At 37.7% G+C, this 17,810-nt stretch overlaps 5 protein-coding genes across 8 annotated transcripts; 2 read left to right on the top strand and 3 right to left on the bottom strand.

The window, feature by feature from the left end:
* Nucleotides 1-1,585: 1,585 nt before the first annotated feature.
* l(3)05822 (SH3 domain-containing lethal (3) 05822) lies at nt 1,586-10,361 on the bottom strand. Of its 4 annotated transcripts, XM_089589176.1 has the most exons (7): nt 10,235-10,361; nt 8,533-10,085; nt 4,427-4,547; nt 3,466-3,987; nt 2,932-3,348; nt 2,555-2,818; nt 1,586-2,472 (listed from the first exon to the last, which is right to left on the bottom strand). In XM_089589176.1, the coding sequence occupies exons 2-7, from the start codon at nt 8,655-8,657 to the stop codon at nt 2,341-2,343; spliced, it is 1,581 nt and encodes a 526-aa protein (XP_089445302.1). In that variant the 5' UTR covers nt 8,658-10,085; nt 10,235-10,361; the 3' UTR covers nt 1,586-2,340. The 4 variants fall into 4 exon arrangements, with proteins under 4 accessions (XP_089445302.1, XP_014219560.2, XP_014219561.2 ...); XM_014364074.2 differs by having other exon boundaries at nt 8,533-10,361; XM_014364075.2 differs by having other exon boundaries at nt 9,936-10,361.
* An 826-nt stretch (nt 10,362-11,187) lies between these two features.
* SmD2 (small ribonucleoprotein particle protein SmD2) lies at nt 11,188-12,016 on the top strand. Its single transcript, XM_014363946.2, has 3 exons — nt 11,188-11,322; nt 11,464-11,719; nt 11,836-12,016. Coding segments are annotated over exons 1-3 (363 nt in total). The 5' UTR covers nt 11,188-11,320; the 3' UTR covers nt 11,941-12,016.
* LOC106647512 (proteasome subunit alpha type-6) lies at nt 12,016-13,401 on the bottom strand. The gene is made up of 5 exons (XM_014363945.2): nt 13,294-13,401; nt 12,995-13,089; nt 12,782-12,863; nt 12,263-12,692; nt 12,016-12,185 (listed from the first exon to the last, which is right to left on the bottom strand). The coding sequence occupies exons 1-5, from the start codon at nt 13,367-13,369 to the stop codon at nt 12,128-12,130; spliced, it is 741 nt and encodes a 246-aa protein (XP_014219431.2). The 5' UTR covers nt 13,370-13,401; the 3' UTR covers nt 12,016-12,127.
* Nucleotides 13,402-13,755: 354 nt separating this feature from the next.
* LOC106647573 (uncharacterized) lies at nt 13,756-14,764 on the bottom strand. The gene is made up of 5 exons (XM_089588798.1): nt 14,732-14,764; nt 14,562-14,663; nt 14,426-14,496; nt 14,024-14,351; nt 13,756-13,955 (listed from the first exon to the last, which is right to left on the bottom strand). The coding sequence occupies exons 2-5, from the start codon at nt 14,661-14,663 to the stop codon at nt 13,845-13,847; spliced, it is 612 nt and encodes a 203-aa protein (XP_089444924.1). The 5' UTR covers nt 14,732-14,764; the 3' UTR covers nt 13,756-13,844.
* Nucleotides 14,765-15,080: 316 nt separating this feature from the next.
* Nucleotides 15,081-17,788, top strand: LOC106647563 (uncharacterized). The gene is made up of 6 exons (XM_014364014.2): nt 15,081-15,296; nt 15,526-16,468; nt 16,559-16,777; nt 16,846-17,219; nt 17,287-17,520; nt 17,586-17,788. Exons 2-6 carry the CDS (start codon nt 15,533-15,535, stop codon nt 17,710-17,712), a joined length of 1,890 nt encoding a protein of 629 aa, XP_014219500.2. The 5' UTR covers nt 15,081-15,296; nt 15,526-15,532; the 3' UTR covers nt 17,713-17,788.
* The last annotated feature ends 22 nt before the right edge of the window (nt 17,789-17,810 follow it).

Below are 17,810 nucleotides of genomic sequence, written 5' to 3'. Positions count from 1 at the left end.
AAATAAAAACAATCAATCTGAAAAAACAATCAAATAATGAATGTTTTCATTGCCGAGTATACCCTTGAAAATTCTATTACATTACTGTTTCTCATTAATAATGCAAATATTTAGACATCTTATATGTAGACAAATCAATAATAATAATATGAAGAATCGAAAATTAAAAAAAAAAAAAATAATTTGATCGCGTAAAACTTTAATCTGTACTTTGTGCAAATTTTTTTTCAGCACTGCCATTACTGTAATCATAAAGTTACAGTAAATCATCGGATAATCGTGGTCGAAGGAATAGGAGAAATTGAAATTGCTCGAGTGTTAATTTTATTAGTACTGAGACTCAAACGAGACATTGGAAAATAAAATATCTTGAAGCCTTGCCTTGTAAAAATTATACACTGCCTCGCTAAAGGAAGCGTTAAGGCCGCTGGTTAGATCAAAAGTTGAAAGCCATGGTTAAATTATTTTTCATCTAACAACAGCGGTAGAATTTTCTTTCATAGCATCTCCCAAGAGTTATACGCACGCGTCTTTGAGAGCAAAGCAAAAACCGGTCGAAGCATCATTCTAAATAAACACACGCGGATAGAAATTTATAAACGCGTTACGTAAAAAGTGTACTATCCGCACGAGCACGAATGGTAACTCAATTACGACACCTCTCGGCTATAAGATTCATACGCGCAATAAGTGTATGAAAAGATATGGATTTTAAAAGATAAAACTATGTCTAATTACCATCCATTTTATCTGATTAGAGAGCAAAGTTTCGAGCTTGCATTATCGTTGAAAAATCATTGCGTTTTGCCGAATGAATATTTTGTGTGTGTGTGTGTACATATTATGTATGTTCAATTGCAGAGAGAGCTATATGTTTTTGCCGTCGCAATGCGCAGTTTCGACATATGTGCCTTTCGTATCTGAGGATACGGGTTGGGTTTACTAATACGAGTGTAAAAGAAATGTTTTGCAATTGTTTAATATTTTTTTTTTTAACCGCAATAACATGATCCAAAAATACTCTTGCAGGAAATTGATTTTTCAAACCGAAAAAATTAGTGTTTGTCAGCATTATATTCTTTAAAACTCAATAGTTATAAAAAAACATGGACATAGTATGAGGTTTAAGATAACATAATTAAAATATTGCGGGGCTGTTGAATAAAAAATAATTGACTCATATATTATTACTAACAAGTCAAATTCAACATCAGTTTATAAAATTAAAATTGAAAAAATAGAACATGTTAACTGAGTTATTGTGCGCCCATGTCGGAAAAAGAAAAAAGGTACTGAAACTATTAGTATTTTAAGATAAAAATAAGGAAAATTCTTGGATCGTCAGATTTAATCGTTCTACTTCGTAAGAAGCTTTATAACAAGATTCAAGCAATGTCCAAACCTGTTTTATCCATTCTCTAGAGGTTGCAACTGATTACGTTTTCCAGATTCAATAAAATAAGTTTATAAACAAATAGTTATACGTTTATGACCTGGACTATGATGTAAAGTAATTTTTGTTTCTTTATAAATAATTATTTGCAATGGATCCAAGAAAAAGGAGAATGAACAAACAAATGATGTAAATAGTTGTAAAATATTTATTACAATAAATAATCAAAATTGCACCCGTAAACTTGGACGCCACGCCTTTTTTCTTAAAAAAAAAAAAAATATTTAAAACACCCTATATTATAAACACTAAAAATCTCATGGATGTTTCGCTATATTTACATAACAAAACTAAAAAATAATTAATAACGCTTGTAGATTGTCAACAAAAATGATATAGAAAAGAATTTTTTTTTTCAAGTAAATAAATATTTACAAATATATTCTCCCTGTTCAACTTTAAGACTAAAAAAATTGAGTTTACAAATTTTTTCATCTAACTAAAAAAAGAGTTCTCAACTGATTAAAAATAACCAAATCAACTAAAAAATTAAGCCAATTTCATAAATTTTTCACAATGTTTTCGGAAATTGATCGATTCTTACTTTCATCCAGAAAAATTTTAGGCTTTTAATGCGAATTTAATATTTACAATTGAGCAGTGTTCAGTACTTTCTTGCCAGTGAATGTAACTATTTTTTTTTTTTTTTTTTTTTTTTTGTCAATTCATGTAGTGCAGTACTTTAGTAATAATATATTTTTTAAACATTGACCATAGCTATTATAAATTTTTTTTTATACAAACATACTTTCGTGGTCTCGCTCGTTTTGCTCGCCAATTGACACTTACAAAATCGGCATGCTTTAATGACGAAGCGAAAAAAAACAATGCTTTACCTCAGTTGTTAAACTCTTAACTCAGATCATAAACATTTGGATGATAAAATTTCATAAATGGTTCGGGAGATCATTTGGTACTTTGTTGACGAAACTGGAAGGAAACTGTCCCCTTTTGCCCTTATATTCTCCATACAGCCAGTCATCCGATATCCTCGATAACACCTTGATACTCGCTCCTTCCTGAAAAACCCCACAAATATTTTCAACAGTTAAAAGCAGAACCAAGCAGCAATAAATCGCGCATCAGACAAAAAAAAATCACCTCAAAGGACAAATCGTCACTCGTCTCGGCTTTGAAGGCGTAAAGCGCATTGACCACATTCGTCTCTAAACCCGGCAGAGGAATCTTAACGTCGACAAAGTTAATGGGAAACATCCCCTCACGGTTGTTCACTCGACCCTCCATCCAATTGTCGTTGATCAGCTTCGTTAAATAAACAATGTCACCCTCCTTCAGATCTAAATCACCAGGCTGCGACGCTGGAAAATCATACAACGCTACGCCGTAGGAATGTTCCGTCGTGTCCTTTAAACAACAGAGAGGGGAAAAAATATCAATCGCAAGATCGCAACAGCCAATGACGAAAAATGTTTTTCAATCAAAACGATTAGAAAGTTGTTGAAAGCTCCCTGTCTCACCTGCAGTCCAGTTTCCAAATCATCCGTGCATTCCAAAGGCGGGGGTGGTGGTGGTGGTAACTTAGGCATCGGTGGTGATGAGCCCGTAGGTTCCGTTTCATCGTCGTCATCGTCGCTCCAAGACGGCTTTTCTTCCTCAAAAGTACCAACGGCGGGCGCGAATTTGGGTGCACCGCTGTAATTATTGCTCTGGTAGACGCTCGGCTTTGCCCCACTGACGTTCTTAGTCGTCGTCGTTTTCTTTGGCCAAATTATCGTAGGCATTTGGAAGTGCCGACCGGGAGAGTCGAAGGGGCTACCGCTCGCGTTGCTACTCCCTGTCGTCGACGTGGTGGCGTCGTTGAAGGCGAAAAAGTTTGATTCCCCGACCTCTTTGGTACAGGGGAACTGCTGACTCGACGTCGCCGTTGTAGGCCACTGTTTTTGTACGTTTGTTGGAAAAAACAAAAAAACAAAAAAATTACACGTCGCAATGATGACTCATGGGATGAAATTTTATTATCCAACGTGACAATTGAAAAACATAAAAAGTACCTGCTGAATGATCGGCTTGCAGCTCGGGGGCTCGAGCGAGCCGAAGGGATCCTGGCTGGAGCTGACGCGCCAAGGGTCGACGGCCTGGGACTGTTGTTTCTTCCTGCCGTGGGCGGCCAGGTTGCCGAAAAAGTCAAAGTCATCCTCGAAGGCGCTTTCGGTCTGCGAGGTGCTCCCGCTGCTCGTGGTAAAAGCCGAGGGATTGGAGTTGCCGTCGCTGCCGAAGCTGTCGACGCTGACACCGTCGCTGGACGACCGGGTGGTAAAGGTCGGGGAGCCCGGCGGACTCAGATCTATCAGGGCGAAGCTCGTCGTTGTTGTGGCACCCTCGTGGTGGCCGTTCGACTTGTACGACGGAAAGGCCAAACTGCTGCTGGTGAAATTAGTAGTGCTGGTGAAGTTCGTGTGGGTCCGAGTGTTGTTGCCGACGATGCTGGAGGACGATGAGCCGATCATCGATTGCTGGTGCTTGCTGGTTTTTGTTCTGCCGAAGAGATTCGAGAGGAGCTCGGTTGGCCTCGCCTGCAGTGGATTTTTATTTCGTTGTTATACGTGCATACATGGTATTAGCGAAAGTATATACCGTACGGATGATGGGTGTTGCAGAGATGGGTACTATAAAAGGTGAATGGAACGGGCGATGTATATTGTATACCGTTTCATTAGGTTTAGGCGTGTACAGTGGCATATATGTATACATACAGGTATATACGCTGGAGAAAAAGGTTGTTGAAAGGTTTCGCGATGAACCGGGTCAAATGGGTGTGATGGGACAGAGGTAATGGTCGTTGTTCTCTTTCGTTGCGCTTTTCGTAAAAAAAGTGCCTTTGATACTACATGCATATATATAGTATCAGTCGATTATACACGGCCAAACAGGATGATGCAAGAATATAAATTTAAAAAAAGAAATAATAGGTGATATAATGATGATGATGATGATGATGATGATGTGGCTTACCGGTTTCTTTGGTTTCTCTTGATTGTGTGCTTGATACTTGGGAGTGAATTTCGGAGGTGGCGGCCGAGGAGGTGGTTTTTTCTTTTGCGGCGCTTGCAGAGGAACACCAAAGAGATCGTTACTGCAATTTAAACGAGATAATTCCACTGTTAGTGCCACTGGTTTTTTTTTAAATCAGAGAAGTGAGAGGCATAATTTGAAAATTCACTGTTTTTATTGTCTAATTTACCATCAAATCAATAAACACTCCATTGTCGATGTGAATAGTTTTTTTTTACCGATTTAGAGTGTACTGAATTTATTGATGATAATAATTAAATTTTAAAAAAGCGTATCTTTGATTAATAATAAATTTAACGTAAATCTAAACTAATAAAATATATTTTTACTTTTCAGGTGAAGTAACAAAAAAAAAAAAAAAAAAAAAAAAAAAAAAAAAAAAAAAAAAGAAGTATAATAAAGAGTGGAAGAAAACGTAGAGCAACGTAAGGTGCCGATAAAGAATCAAAGCAAAGAGTTACGAAAGAGAGAGGAAGCCGAGGGACGTTCTTGAGCTAAATCGAGTACAATAATCCAATATCTTTTTTTATTTTTTTTTTTATTTTAATCGAATACCGTAACACTTTTTATGCCCACGATGCACACGATGAATCCTAATGGAACTCCGAACGCGTCTTTCCAACCAGTAACAACTTTTAATCTGCGAGACCTCCCACACACAAGTGGTGCACACGTTATAATATTATTGTCTCATGTGCGTATACTGTAGATGCAGAAACGCGTTGTTACGTACCATACACGTGTATACATATGCATATGTTGATGTAACACAGATTTATAAATAATTGCTCTCTAATATGGCTGCTGCGGGCAAACTCTGACAATAGCTTGACGTCAACTGTGCCCGTATGTATAGCGATTAGAAAAAATGTCAGCTCCCCACCTGCTATACATTGCTACTCTGCAAATCGTTTAACGGCAATCGAAGTGTTATTGTGTACAATATTCGAATTTCGATAAAACGCGTGTATGGAGAAAGAGGGAAGAAAAAGAGGAAGTACTCTCTCGGCAGCGAAGGTCATCCGGTGGAAGGAAAAAAAGTTGAAAAAAATACGGGAAACCCGAGGAGTGGGGCAGGGAGGGCACATCGGCAACGAACGCGTTTGAAACTCGAAAGGCGGAAGCGAAAGGATATATTATATATAATACCCGCCTATCGTGCGTGTGTGCGCTCGAGAATGTCCAAATAGAGGCTACAACCGTGCGATAACGCGCCCACTTTATAATTATTTTCATGTACATGTACCCACACGTACATGCCCTGGAATCGTCAATTCGGTGACTTTGGCTGTTGTTTAGACGCGGGGGACTACTTGGATCGATGAATATTTCATGAAGCATACAGGTATTGATTTTACCATACTCGTACTTGAGTACACATCACCGCTGCTACAGACCAGATAGATAAGTACTTCTTCTTTTTTTTTTTTTTTTTCAACTTTGGAAACCGTGCCGACGGATAATCAACACGGAGATCACCCAATTTGGCTCGTCATTCGTTTTTCTCCTCCAGAAATTTTTAAATGCTCGAACAAAAGTTCGGGTGAACGTAAGGTTGGCAAAAAAAACAAAACAAAAAAGAAAAAAATAATAACAACAAGCCCGCAATTGACGTCGTTAAACAGTTACATTTCAGCAGCGGGAAAACGCGCTGGTCGACATTCTTTCACGATGTTGTTCGGGCTTCTGGAAAAAATGACGCGAAAAACCGGCTTCCTCGTGTTTGACATGTCGCAAATTAAAAAAAAAAAAAAAAAAAAAAAAAAAACACTTCAACATTTGGCGAAAAAAATAAATAAAAAATTTTCCATTTCGTTGGCTTTTGGATATGGTAAAAACAGCGGATACCACGTGTCCAAATCATTAGAGGTAAGCTTGGCACAGGCAATTTCGATGGATTGCGCTGTTAAACAACGGTAAAAAAAAAAAAACCACCATTTACGGCTCTCTCGCGAACAAGCTTCCATTTTGCAACTCCCAACTTTCGCGTACGAGGAGGCGTTAATTTCTGTACGTGAAAAACAATAATTAACGAAAAAAAAAAAAAAAAAAGGCGCGTTGAGAAATACCATACATATGTAATGTACATACGATATGCGCGATTCGAGAAAATTAATATCCCCGCGCGAACTTCCATATCTCGCGGCGTTCGAAACGATCTTGATATCTGCCTGGTCCGTGCGTCACGTAACGTTTTATTCAAATCAAAACAAAGCCCCGCGAAAAATAAGGAAATACGCAGATTAATCGTTTCGACAAATCTTTGGCTCCTCCTTCCCCCCGATCGACCAAAAACTACAGATGTTTCGTCGATTGCGCCATTAAATCGCGAAATAAACAGCCAAAATCAAATATTTAACCAGCCACGTTAGATTTCCAACGGTGAATACATGAATGCACAGAAAGCTGCAAGATGTTTAACACCCAGTCACGCTGATTAAACACGTTTTTTGAGCAAACAACAAGTAAAATATTTGACGCTCTCCAGCTTGGAAAAAAAGAAAAAATCGTTCAGCTCGGCAGAGCTTGGTGAAACGATGTAAAATCCCATACCGGTCTGGAAACAAAAAATCGGTTCCAATGGGGGTTCAAAGCACGCAAAAGCGCAAGTTGTATTACCCTATAGCTCGCGCACGTACTTTACCGGGAGAATTCTCTCCAGAGCTTTTCTATTTCGGAAGGCTTTTCCGATTATTTTTAGACACGCTCATATACACAGCGCTCGCGCGCGCGCTCACTAAAATCGTTTTGTTGATACCGTGCCTTAACTTATCACATTCTCCATCATTCGATAATCCTCGCCCGAGTTTCGAGTCGCCTTTTCAATGGTACGTGTGTACACATTTTTAGACGCCAGGTCTCTTAACGATTGATATTCATAAGCGTACCGGAAAAAAAAAAAAAAAAGCAAGAAAAGTCAATCTTTCTACTGGCCTACAAAACGCGCACGTGGAAAATAAATTTAACAAAAAAGCAGGCCAGAGCTGATACAGAATAAAGAGGTGTGTGTGGGTATATAATATATGTACTTATTATGGCTAGTAGCAGATCGTTTAAATTCAAAAGCGCGCATCTATGAATAAATATGTACGTGTACCCGTTTTACTCTATACACCTCTTCTTCTTGTTCAGATCAAACCACCATCGTACAATGCTCATAAGTATATATATATATATATATATATATATATATATATATATATATATATTACAATATGCTCCCGTGCGCGGTTGTTACTTTTAAGAAGGCAATTGCACCACTAGCGCACGTTGTTGTAATAAACGGGACAATTGCGGTGTCCACCGGTTCCAATCGAATATGCAAAGCTTCCTTCTCGTGTTCAGAGCACGTGTTGGAAGAATTTCTTCAAAACGAAGAGGACACGTTGTATATAATATGTATATGTAGGTACGGACGTCAAAGAACGACGCTGAGATAAATACTTATGTGTACACATGACATGTATACTGTGTATTCCACCGCCGGAGGATTATATCGAGTCTATGAGAAATCAGCTTACACGATCTCTCTCTCTCTCTCTCCCTTGACAGGCTCATCCGTGACCTTGGAGATCCTCCACCTCCTGCTTCCTTCTTATCTCTCGTGAGGTATACATAAATAGTAGTTGCCGTTTCAGAATAAAAATATAAGCAAATAAGTAAGGAGTACAAGTATAAGTGAGACACGCTCGGGGGTGAGAGCTTAATGCAATTAAACCGCAGACAATGGCATTGTTTCGGTGCCCCTCGTGTTCTCTCTTTCTCTGATGCACGCACGCAATATGTACATGTGCAGTAGCCAAAAGTACACCGTATACTTACGTTGAAATAAAAGTTTTGCACGGTATATTATTCTAGGTGATGCACGTTACATATATACACATACTTCATAAAAAGGAAAGTGAAAATACACATTCTTTCTCCCTCGAACAACTGAACAACAGGTGTGTGCGCATAAATATCCTACGTACACATGTATACAAGAAATTAGGCTGGAGTTGAATTAGTATAAAGTATAATTGTAAAACGAGCGCTTGTTGTTATACCTGTTGCCCCAGACTCGGGAGTTGGGATTGTTGCTCCTCTGTTGTGCGGCAGTGGCTGCGTTATTATCGACCGGCGGCCTCGGAGCCGCTCGCGTCGGTATCCTCATCTCCGTGAGCAGATCCATTATTCCTTATAAGTACTTTTCTCTCTTGCCTTGGTCGTCGTTGATGAGTGTTAAAATGATTATCGTTGGCGTAACTATGTATATGATACTGTCGCAAAGGAAACGTTGTTGGTTCGTCCAATACAAAACTCTCGATGTGTATATAATATTTGTATATTATTATTAGTTCCGCTTCCTCGTGGTCAGTTCTGGTGTGTCTATGTTATATTTTGGTAAAAAACAAACAGGTAGAGGACGTCACTGCGTCTCCAACTTTCTTTTTTCTTCTTCAATTTTTGACGGAGTTGAATGTAAATTGGAAAAAGATGTAGAAATTCGAGAAAAAGTTTCTTTCTTTCTTGGTTCACTTTGGTCTTGACAAGAAGAACGACGGCAAAATGAAAAAACCGTTTATGAATCAACCAAGATGACACATAAAAATACTGTACAGGTAAATAGGTGTTCCTTTCGGTTGAAATCTTCCTCGCTGTTTTCTTTTGTTTTTTTTTTTGTGCAAAATATCCCTTGATATTTAAATGACGTCCAGGATTCGATGAAAGCAATTTACGTCATACGCACCTCTATAATTTGTTTCTCCTTGTTTGAGACACATTGACACGAGTGTATTAATATTTACTTATGTTAAACACACAAGTGAGCACATTATTTGACGCACAAAAATTACTCGTTAATATCACAGTGAGGTTCAAAAGAACATTGTACATTTTTTATCCTACACTTTTTGGAGTAAAAAGTAAAATAAACAAAAAACAAACGTTGATTGCACACTGAGCTCTTATCTTGTTCGCAATAAAATGAAAATACACGCTCGCAGTGAGCTTCCTGTCTGTTATATACAATCACTGCACATCGTGTTAGGTATATTATTTATCTTTTCTGGTCACTTAACATACATATCACTACACACATCGCACACGCGCTCCAAAATGAAAAAAATGTCAAATAAAATAGGAAGTATATAAAAAGAGTAAGAATAAAATACTCAAAGAGACCGATATACAGTGGTGCGTGTTCTCTAGCTTCAAGGAGTCAAGTAGGCGTATGTGAGCAGTTAGACGTATCCTCTTTGGGAGGCGTATTTTTTGTTATACATATCTACATGTGCAGTTTATCAGCTATCGTGTTGAACTAGCTCAACAACTGCTGGTGCAATTGAACCCGATATTAATATTGCGTGCAACATCGTCGTCGACGTTGTTGAAATCCGCCCACTAAAGTTCACGTATATGCACACTCACATACACACGGTACACAATAACACAATATAATGACACCAACCGATGTTAGATGCGAGGAGACGAGTGGAATGAGATTATAACAAACAAACTCTATAAGCAGTGAACGGGTGAACGTTTGCAACTGCTCCGAAAAACTCCGAACTGAACTGAAAACTCTGCTGCTGCTGCTGGGCTGGTTTGTTTCCCCACTCTCGGCGATTGACAGTTTCGGAGTCGGAGGAGAATGACAATGTATACATATATATATGTAGAATGTAGATGCGATAAAACGGAGCAACAAAATAACACAACACAAACAACAGCAATATTAACGTGCACAGTGTTAGCACAACTGTTTACTCATGGTTCGTTATGTAGAAATCATTGCGCACCTCCTCTCTTGTGCTACTTTTTTTTTTGGCAGAGTTTAAAAGACCAGTATAATGTTATTCTCAAGAGCGACGTCAACGACGTCGTTTCCCCTCGGTCGCCATGTTTCTTTCATTCAACGACTTTTATCTCTCCCCCCCCCCACCTACCAATCCGCCCTTTTCTCGTGCTGCTGATTCGTTCCCCTCGTTCTCTTTTGATAAATTTTTTTCTTTCTCTCTCTTTCTCCTTTTGGGAGAGTGTATCGCGTGTTGTACTCTATAATATATGCAGGGAGCCTTTTATCGTTTTATCTCATTGCCGTATGCCATTGCGCTGATTATTAGTAACTATTGCTTGCACTTGCGGCTCTGACACAGGATAGTAGAGTACAGAGTACAGGAGAAAAACACTCACTTATATCTCGCATTGAATTACTTAATGTTGCGAAAGATAATGAATGTCAAGTTTGTGCAAGTGCACTTATGTGCTTTATTAGGCTTTTTTCCTCTTCTTCTTTTTATCGTTGTCTTAACATGGTGATTGTTTTTGGCTAACGAGCGATTTCGTTTATTTTTATACGGTATTGTTCATTTACTTCATGATAAGTGGTGGCTCGTTGGGCAAGACGCGTCTTCTTTTATCTCCAATTGTTGTGAAACGGAGTCCGTTGTACTACACTTTCACTTACTTAATTCGAGAGTTTGACTAAATTACGTTCTTAAATCAATTAAATCATTTAAAAACTTTACACCTACAAATTAACAAATATTATTTGCATTATAGATTAGTAGGAACTAATTGCTTTAGAAATGATGATTAAATTTCCCGCTTTTGAAAGTTTTTCAAATAGCCAACTTCAGGAAACAATATGTAAGTGGTTTTAAGCAGTTGGTAGCATTCGATATATCGACTATCGATTCCGCAACTGTTGATGGTTGCAAATAAGTTGGCTTGGCTTGTTTCCCCCCGGGCTGCAAGTGCTACAACAACTCTCTAACCTTACTTTGGCGGCTTCTGCTCCAAAATAATACTGTTTTATTCTTTTACTCTAGTGGAATTAAAAATTATAGCAAAATGTAAGTATCATATACAACTATAATATGATACCCGTGCTTTAATACTTTCTACAAAAAACAAGTTCGATTCTATGCATGTTTGTACTTCTTAGTGCTTAGTTACTATGATAAACTAACGTTATTTATTTATTTATTTTCAAGGACATCCTTAACAAAGCCAAAGTCTGAAATGACTCCCGAAGAATTGGCAAAGAGAGAAGAAGAGGAGTTCAACACTGGGCCGCTCTCCGTGCTCACGCAGTCTGTCAAAAATAATACACAAGTCCTGATAAATTGCAGGAACAACAAAAAGCTACTTGGTCGCGTCAAGGCTTTTGACAGACACTGTAATATGGTGCTGGAGAATGTCAAAGAAATGTGGACGGAGCTGCCACGAACTGGCAAAGGAAAAAAAAAGGTGAGTGGCAACGTCAAACCAAGTGTGATTAATCATATTAAACATAACCACATCTACTTTGATATTCGTGTATTAGCTTGGTTAGTTTGAAACGCATGACGGAATTTTTATTATAGGCTAAACCAGTCAACAAAGACAGATTTATATCAAAGATGTTCCTGAGGGGTGATTCAGTTATTCTGGTAGTCAGAAATCCTCTGGCCACAGCTACATCAAAATAATCAAATCAAGATTCTTTCTACATTTATAAATAAAATTAAAAAAAAAATAGGCATAAGGATTATTTTATAAATAAATTCTTTTAATTCAAAAGTGTGTTTTTATTCCAACAGGAGTTAAAATTCAATAAGAGTTTTATTGTATGTATAAAAAAAATCAATGTTCCAGTACATTTATGTTGGATTGGTTTTAATCTTTTTCCGCAATGGTAGTTAAATGTCTATCAATTTCTGGTTCTGTTAGAATTCTGCAACAAAAAAAGAAAAAGGTATGTATTGAAGAGATGAATACCGCATAATGGAAAGCAAGAAAAGCTTTACTCACCTAAATTTAGGGTTGTCTTTGGAGACAACTCCAATTTCCAATTCAGATGGTTTAAAATCAACAGACAAAACTGTAGACAGACAAGTGATAGCTAGCTGCACAGTTTCATCAAATTCGAAATTTTGCTTCTTTTTTAGTTTCTTTTCCAAGTAAGAGTTGGCTTCGGTCTGCTTGGAACCAGCTGACACAGCCCTATAGCCACAAAAGTAGCCAGCTGGATCAGCTTTGTAGATGCAGGGTCCATGCTCGCTATCATAAGCAATGAGAATCATTGAACAACCAAGTGGTCTCATTTCTGCATTTTGCGTGTACACTTGGCTGATATCCGCGACTCTTCTGCATAGAACATCAATTGGTATTTCATACCCATACTTGTACTTGTAATGGGCAGCTTCATAGCGCGCCCTTTGTACTTGAGACTTGCTGTCAGCTATAATACACGAAATGCTTATAAATCCCAAAAGACCTTTGGAAAATTGATATATGAAATAAATTGTGCGTTATCAGTGAGAGATTTACCAATCATTCCTGTCATCACGCATCCTATGTGATCCGTGATTTGAAAAACATGGGTCACAGTGTTGGGGTCCAACAACTTATCCTGTAAACCCAAAAATTAGTACTATGGAATTAATATATCATGTTAGAAACAAAAACAAAAAAGTTGAAAGACACTCTCTATCTACACAAGAGAGAGGTTACGTTGACTCGAAACCTGAACAAATCACTCACGGGTACTTTCTTCTGTGTTGCAAAAACAGCGCCGTCAACGCCCTTGACCGCAACAGAGGTGAGGCCACCCTGGTTGATGGCCTTGAAGGCATACTCTTAAATTAAGAAGAATATTAATTGTTTATTTGCTACCTATACGGTGTGAGGTATTGAAAAAGTGCAGATCATGCCTTGGCAGTGCAGAGGAATAGCTCCGTTTTGGACATTTAATTTCAACGGATAAAAGAGAAAATGGAATATCTACAGGTAAAATTGAGCGGGAGGATACCAATTTATGATTCAAAGAGTTTATTACTTGCCTACTTGGTAGAGACGGCCTTCAGGAGAGAAAATTGTAATGTGCCTGTCAAAGCCAGCACTACTACCTCGCGTCATGTTTGCGACTGATCTCAGTTGAAAAGAAGCAGAACCTGAGTTCCTGAGTGATACCTAGCTTACCTTTACCTGGCCAAAATGCCGGCAGGGCAGAGGCACGGAGCACGGAGGCACCGAGGCAGAGGCAGAGCTTTGCTTCCGCTAGATGGCGCTAACTAACGATTTATCAAATTTTCTTAATTTTCCTCAATATTTCCACTCTCAAATACTCAATTGCGTTAATTTTTAAAATGTAGCATGTTCAATTATACTTACGCGCCGTTTCGTTCATTATGAAAATAATTGTAACGGTTCATCAACTAAAATTATATTAACTCGCAATCAAGATTTCGTTTATATGACAAAATTCTATATATTTACATTACATTAACAACAATTTCTTTACATGTAGCCTACGGATAGCAGTTATATTAAAAATGTGTTGCGTACTTTAGTAGTAAAATTTGGTATTTACAGATTTTAATATTTTACAGTATCAGGATGTATCTACAGGCATCTGAGCAGGTGCATCTTCAATTTTTTTACTGTAGATTTGCATTTCTGCAACGTACTTCATCTTGGATTTTTCATACATTTCATAGTACACCTGCAAAAATAAACTCATCAATATCATAATGGAAAACACAAAGAATAAATGATTGGTTGTTAAAATACCTTCTTGTCGTCGCTGCTAAGAGATCTCCAAGTAGTTGCCAGTTGTCTGGTTAGTTCCTGCTTACTAGGCTCTGGTTCTCCAGCCAGTCTCTCCATCACGCGAGGCCTCTGTTCCTGGCAGAACTGGAAAAACGGATTGGCTGGTCTTTTGGGAGCACTAGGATCAGCCTTGGCACCTTTCTTTTTCGATCCTTTCTTTGTTTTCTCCTCTTTGGCATTATTCACAGCAGACTGAGGACTACTTTGAAAGACACTGTTTTCTTCCTGAACACCCAGAGGAACTTCTTTCCAATCGTCTCCATGTTTATCTAGACGATTGACCAAATATCTGCAACAACGAAAAAAGCCAGTTGTACAATCCATGCAAAAGTATCACAAATTCTTAACCTCGTGACAACTTACTTTTTCTCTTTTTTGGTTCGCTTCAACAATTTTCGGGCCAATTGAATCCGGTGAACAAGCCGTTCATTCTCCTAAAAGTCATCAGTTAATTATTGGAGTACCCAAAAAACGTGAAATATTAATTGTTTACACAAACCTGCTGCAAAATCTCACATCGCAAAGCGAGTAGCTGAGACTTATGCTTGTAAATATCGACTTCCTCAGTTTCAAGCTCATCATAATCAGAATCGTCCGACATCTTACAAAGATTTAATTAAATACTGGAAAACATTGCTTTTTATTTCTCTTAATTTTATTTTCTCTTACTTTAATTTTACCACCGAGCAAATTTAGCTTCCAAGTCTAAGATGACAACCACTATACTAAGCGGCTGCTATTCCAGAGATTGTTTTGCATTTCCGCCATATTTTCACATTTAAATCTCGCGCGCAAGACATGTGTTGTGAGATACTCTCATGAAAAGTACTCTATTTAAGAATTTAAGTAAGAAAAAGAGAGCGCGCGCGCATCTCAACAATGGGGATTTTTTCATGTTTACAATTGAAACTTGAAACAAAAAACGACGAGAGGCATGGGCAAGAGGCAAGACAAAGAAAAGAAAGGTCAAAGAAAAAAATAAACATCCGTACTTATAATATGATTTCACACTTGAATTGCTGACACTTTCTTGGTAATGCTGGGGGTGTGTAGTTTCACTTAAACTTGATACGTATGACATTGTAGGTTTTAATAGTGGAGAAGGTTCCTTGGCTTTTTTTTTAATTTTTATTCCGACTCACTTTTGTCGGTAGTCGTTGTGTCGTGCGGTGTTCAGTTATGTCTCAGAAATATTAGAGAGTACAACAATTCAAGGTGGTGCAGTTAAATATAAGTAAGCTTTTAATTACTCTACTGCACTATAATTTTTGCCGGTCTACCGCCGAATATCCATTTTTCTTTTATTTATAAGAATAAGTAGTTCAAGTTCCAATATGTTGTTGCAATAAGTCCTTACTTACAGTAAAGATCGTTACAACCACATAATTACATACTAACTATAGAATTTTTTGTTCTTGTTGTGTAATAATAACGTTTGAAATTTTTTCGCTTACTTTTTCAAGAAAAAGCATGGAATCGGATGAGGAATCGGTCACTACAGTGGTGGAGTTGGATGCCAGTGACAATGGGTTCATTGAAAATATAGAATCGAAAAATTTATGTTCAAAGATGGAGTGTCAAGAGATCGTGGAAATATCTACAAATTCAGATCTGTACCGAGGAGATGTACACGCCAATCGTACCGAGGAAACTGGACGCGCTACGCCGTCAGAACGGGAAAGCGAGAGCAATGTCGCTCAGTTAAAGGCCATGTTCCCAAACATCGACGAGAAGTACATCCGGCAGATCTGCGAAAATCCGCCTGTCAGCGGTACGGGTGAGGATACTTTTGTCCTTCTCATCAATCACCTGCTTACCCATCATGAAAAAGTCGACGAGTCCTTGATCGAAGAAGATGTCGAGGTGATCGATGAGACGTGGATTCGTGACCATGAGCTCTCCAAGGATCTCGAGATTGAAGAACTGACTGCAGTCCAAGAAAAACTTAACGAGGAAGCGCGTAATGAGCAACTTTTCAAAGAGTTGCTCGATAAGGAACAGCAGGAAAAACTCAATAGTGAGACTCTGAACGAGCTGCTGCTCAACGACTTGCTGGAGCAGGAGAAGCTGAATGTAGAAAGTAAACTCACGATTTTGGAAAGTATTTTGCCTGATGCAAATCCAGAAGAACTAAAGAGAATTGTAGAGTTGAATGGTGAGAATCCTGATTTCCTCGAACAGATGGTCGAGTCGAAACTCGTGGACAAGAACTATGAGAAACGCTCAGAGTACTTTGCCAAACTCAGGAGCAGAACAATGATAGAGCAGTACACCAGCAAGTTTGATGTCGAGGCATTTGTGAGGCAGTTTCCAGAGCCAGTTGAGCACTTTGAGAATAAAAACAGACAATGTTCCCTCAATAAGCAAGCTTTAAAGTTTCTACAAGACTCTTTTGTTTCGTTCGATGTCAGTACATAATATTATATTTCATAAGATTTTGTTTATAATTTGTTTATTGATACTTATCGAAAAGTTTTATTTTTTGTTTTGTTTCAGGAAGAATTTTTGACAGAACGGTATACTCACTTCAATTATAATTTGAGTTTGACTGTTGATGATTTAAAAACCTATGTTCAACCACGTGAAAATCAAGACCATGGAATAGAAGACATTCCACTGCTGCAAGAAATATGTTACATCGTCAATAAAGTAAAAATTCAAGAGCATGTAAAAGAGCTAGAACTGAGAGAAGAACAGGAACTGAGGGAATTAAGGGTAAAATTTTTTTTTCATTTTCATATGCGCTTTGTCAACTTGTTTCGTGACAATGACTTGTTTTTTAGGAAAATAAACTTTTGTTGGAATGCCAATGCTGCTATGATGAGTTGAAACCCTATGAGAGCATAGAGTGTTATAATGGGCACATGTTTTGTAAAAGGTGTATAATAAAAGGTACCGACACCGTTATTTCTAGTGGTGAGGCAACTGTTTTGTGCTTCATGGGATGTAACAAAGAAATTGGTTTGGATATTTTACGGAAAGTTCTACCAGAAAGTACGTTTGAAACATTCTTGAAACGGCGACAAGATGTGGAAGTTAAGGCTGCTGATCTCAAAGATTTAGCCAGCTGTCCTTTTTGTCCATATGTTATGGAATTAGGACCTGAAATACAGATATTTATATGCCAAAACACGGAATGCAAGAAAATAACATGCCGGTAAAAATATTTATTATGCTAACTTTGCTCGTATTTCTAAATTATATTTTTAACAAATTGTTTTTAGTAAATGTAAAAAAGTAAATCATCTTCCCATAAAATGTGAAGATGTTCTTGATGAGCATAAAGGTCGTTTGTTTATTGAAGAACAAATGAGCAAGGGTCTCATACACTATTGCCACAAGTGCCAGCGACCTTTTGTAAAACAAAGAGGCTGTAATTTAATGACATGTCCATTTTGCATCGTATCTTGGTGTCATATATGTAAACAGCCTACAAATAACCATGCTCATGCTAACAGGTATGTATTGCTGAATATAAAATCAATGATTTTAATTTACTTATTGATTAAATTTTTTTTTACAGTTGTCCAGGTGGTGCAGGTGACCAGGCATACGATATTCAACAAGTAAATCTTAAACGCAATTTAGCTATTCAAAAATTACGTCAAGATAATCCAGATTTAATACTGGAAAACATACCTCCTGTATAATTCAAGTATTGTGACTAAGAATTAATGATTAAAAAATTGTTGTTTTGTCTATTATGTAAACATGTACCTTAAAGAAAAATATGATACTATTCACACGA

This window comes from Copidosoma floridanum, unplaced genomic scaffold (genome assembly GCF_036245765.1).
Source record: "Copidosoma floridanum isolate Cflo_tuat_1 unplaced genomic scaffold, Cflo_Japanese_pri ptg000007l, whole genome shotgun sequence".
Lineage (NCBI taxonomy): Eukaryota > Metazoa > Arthropoda > Insecta > Hymenoptera > Encyrtidae > Copidosoma > Copidosoma floridanum.
This window is presented reverse-complemented; position numbering and strand designations above follow the sequence as displayed.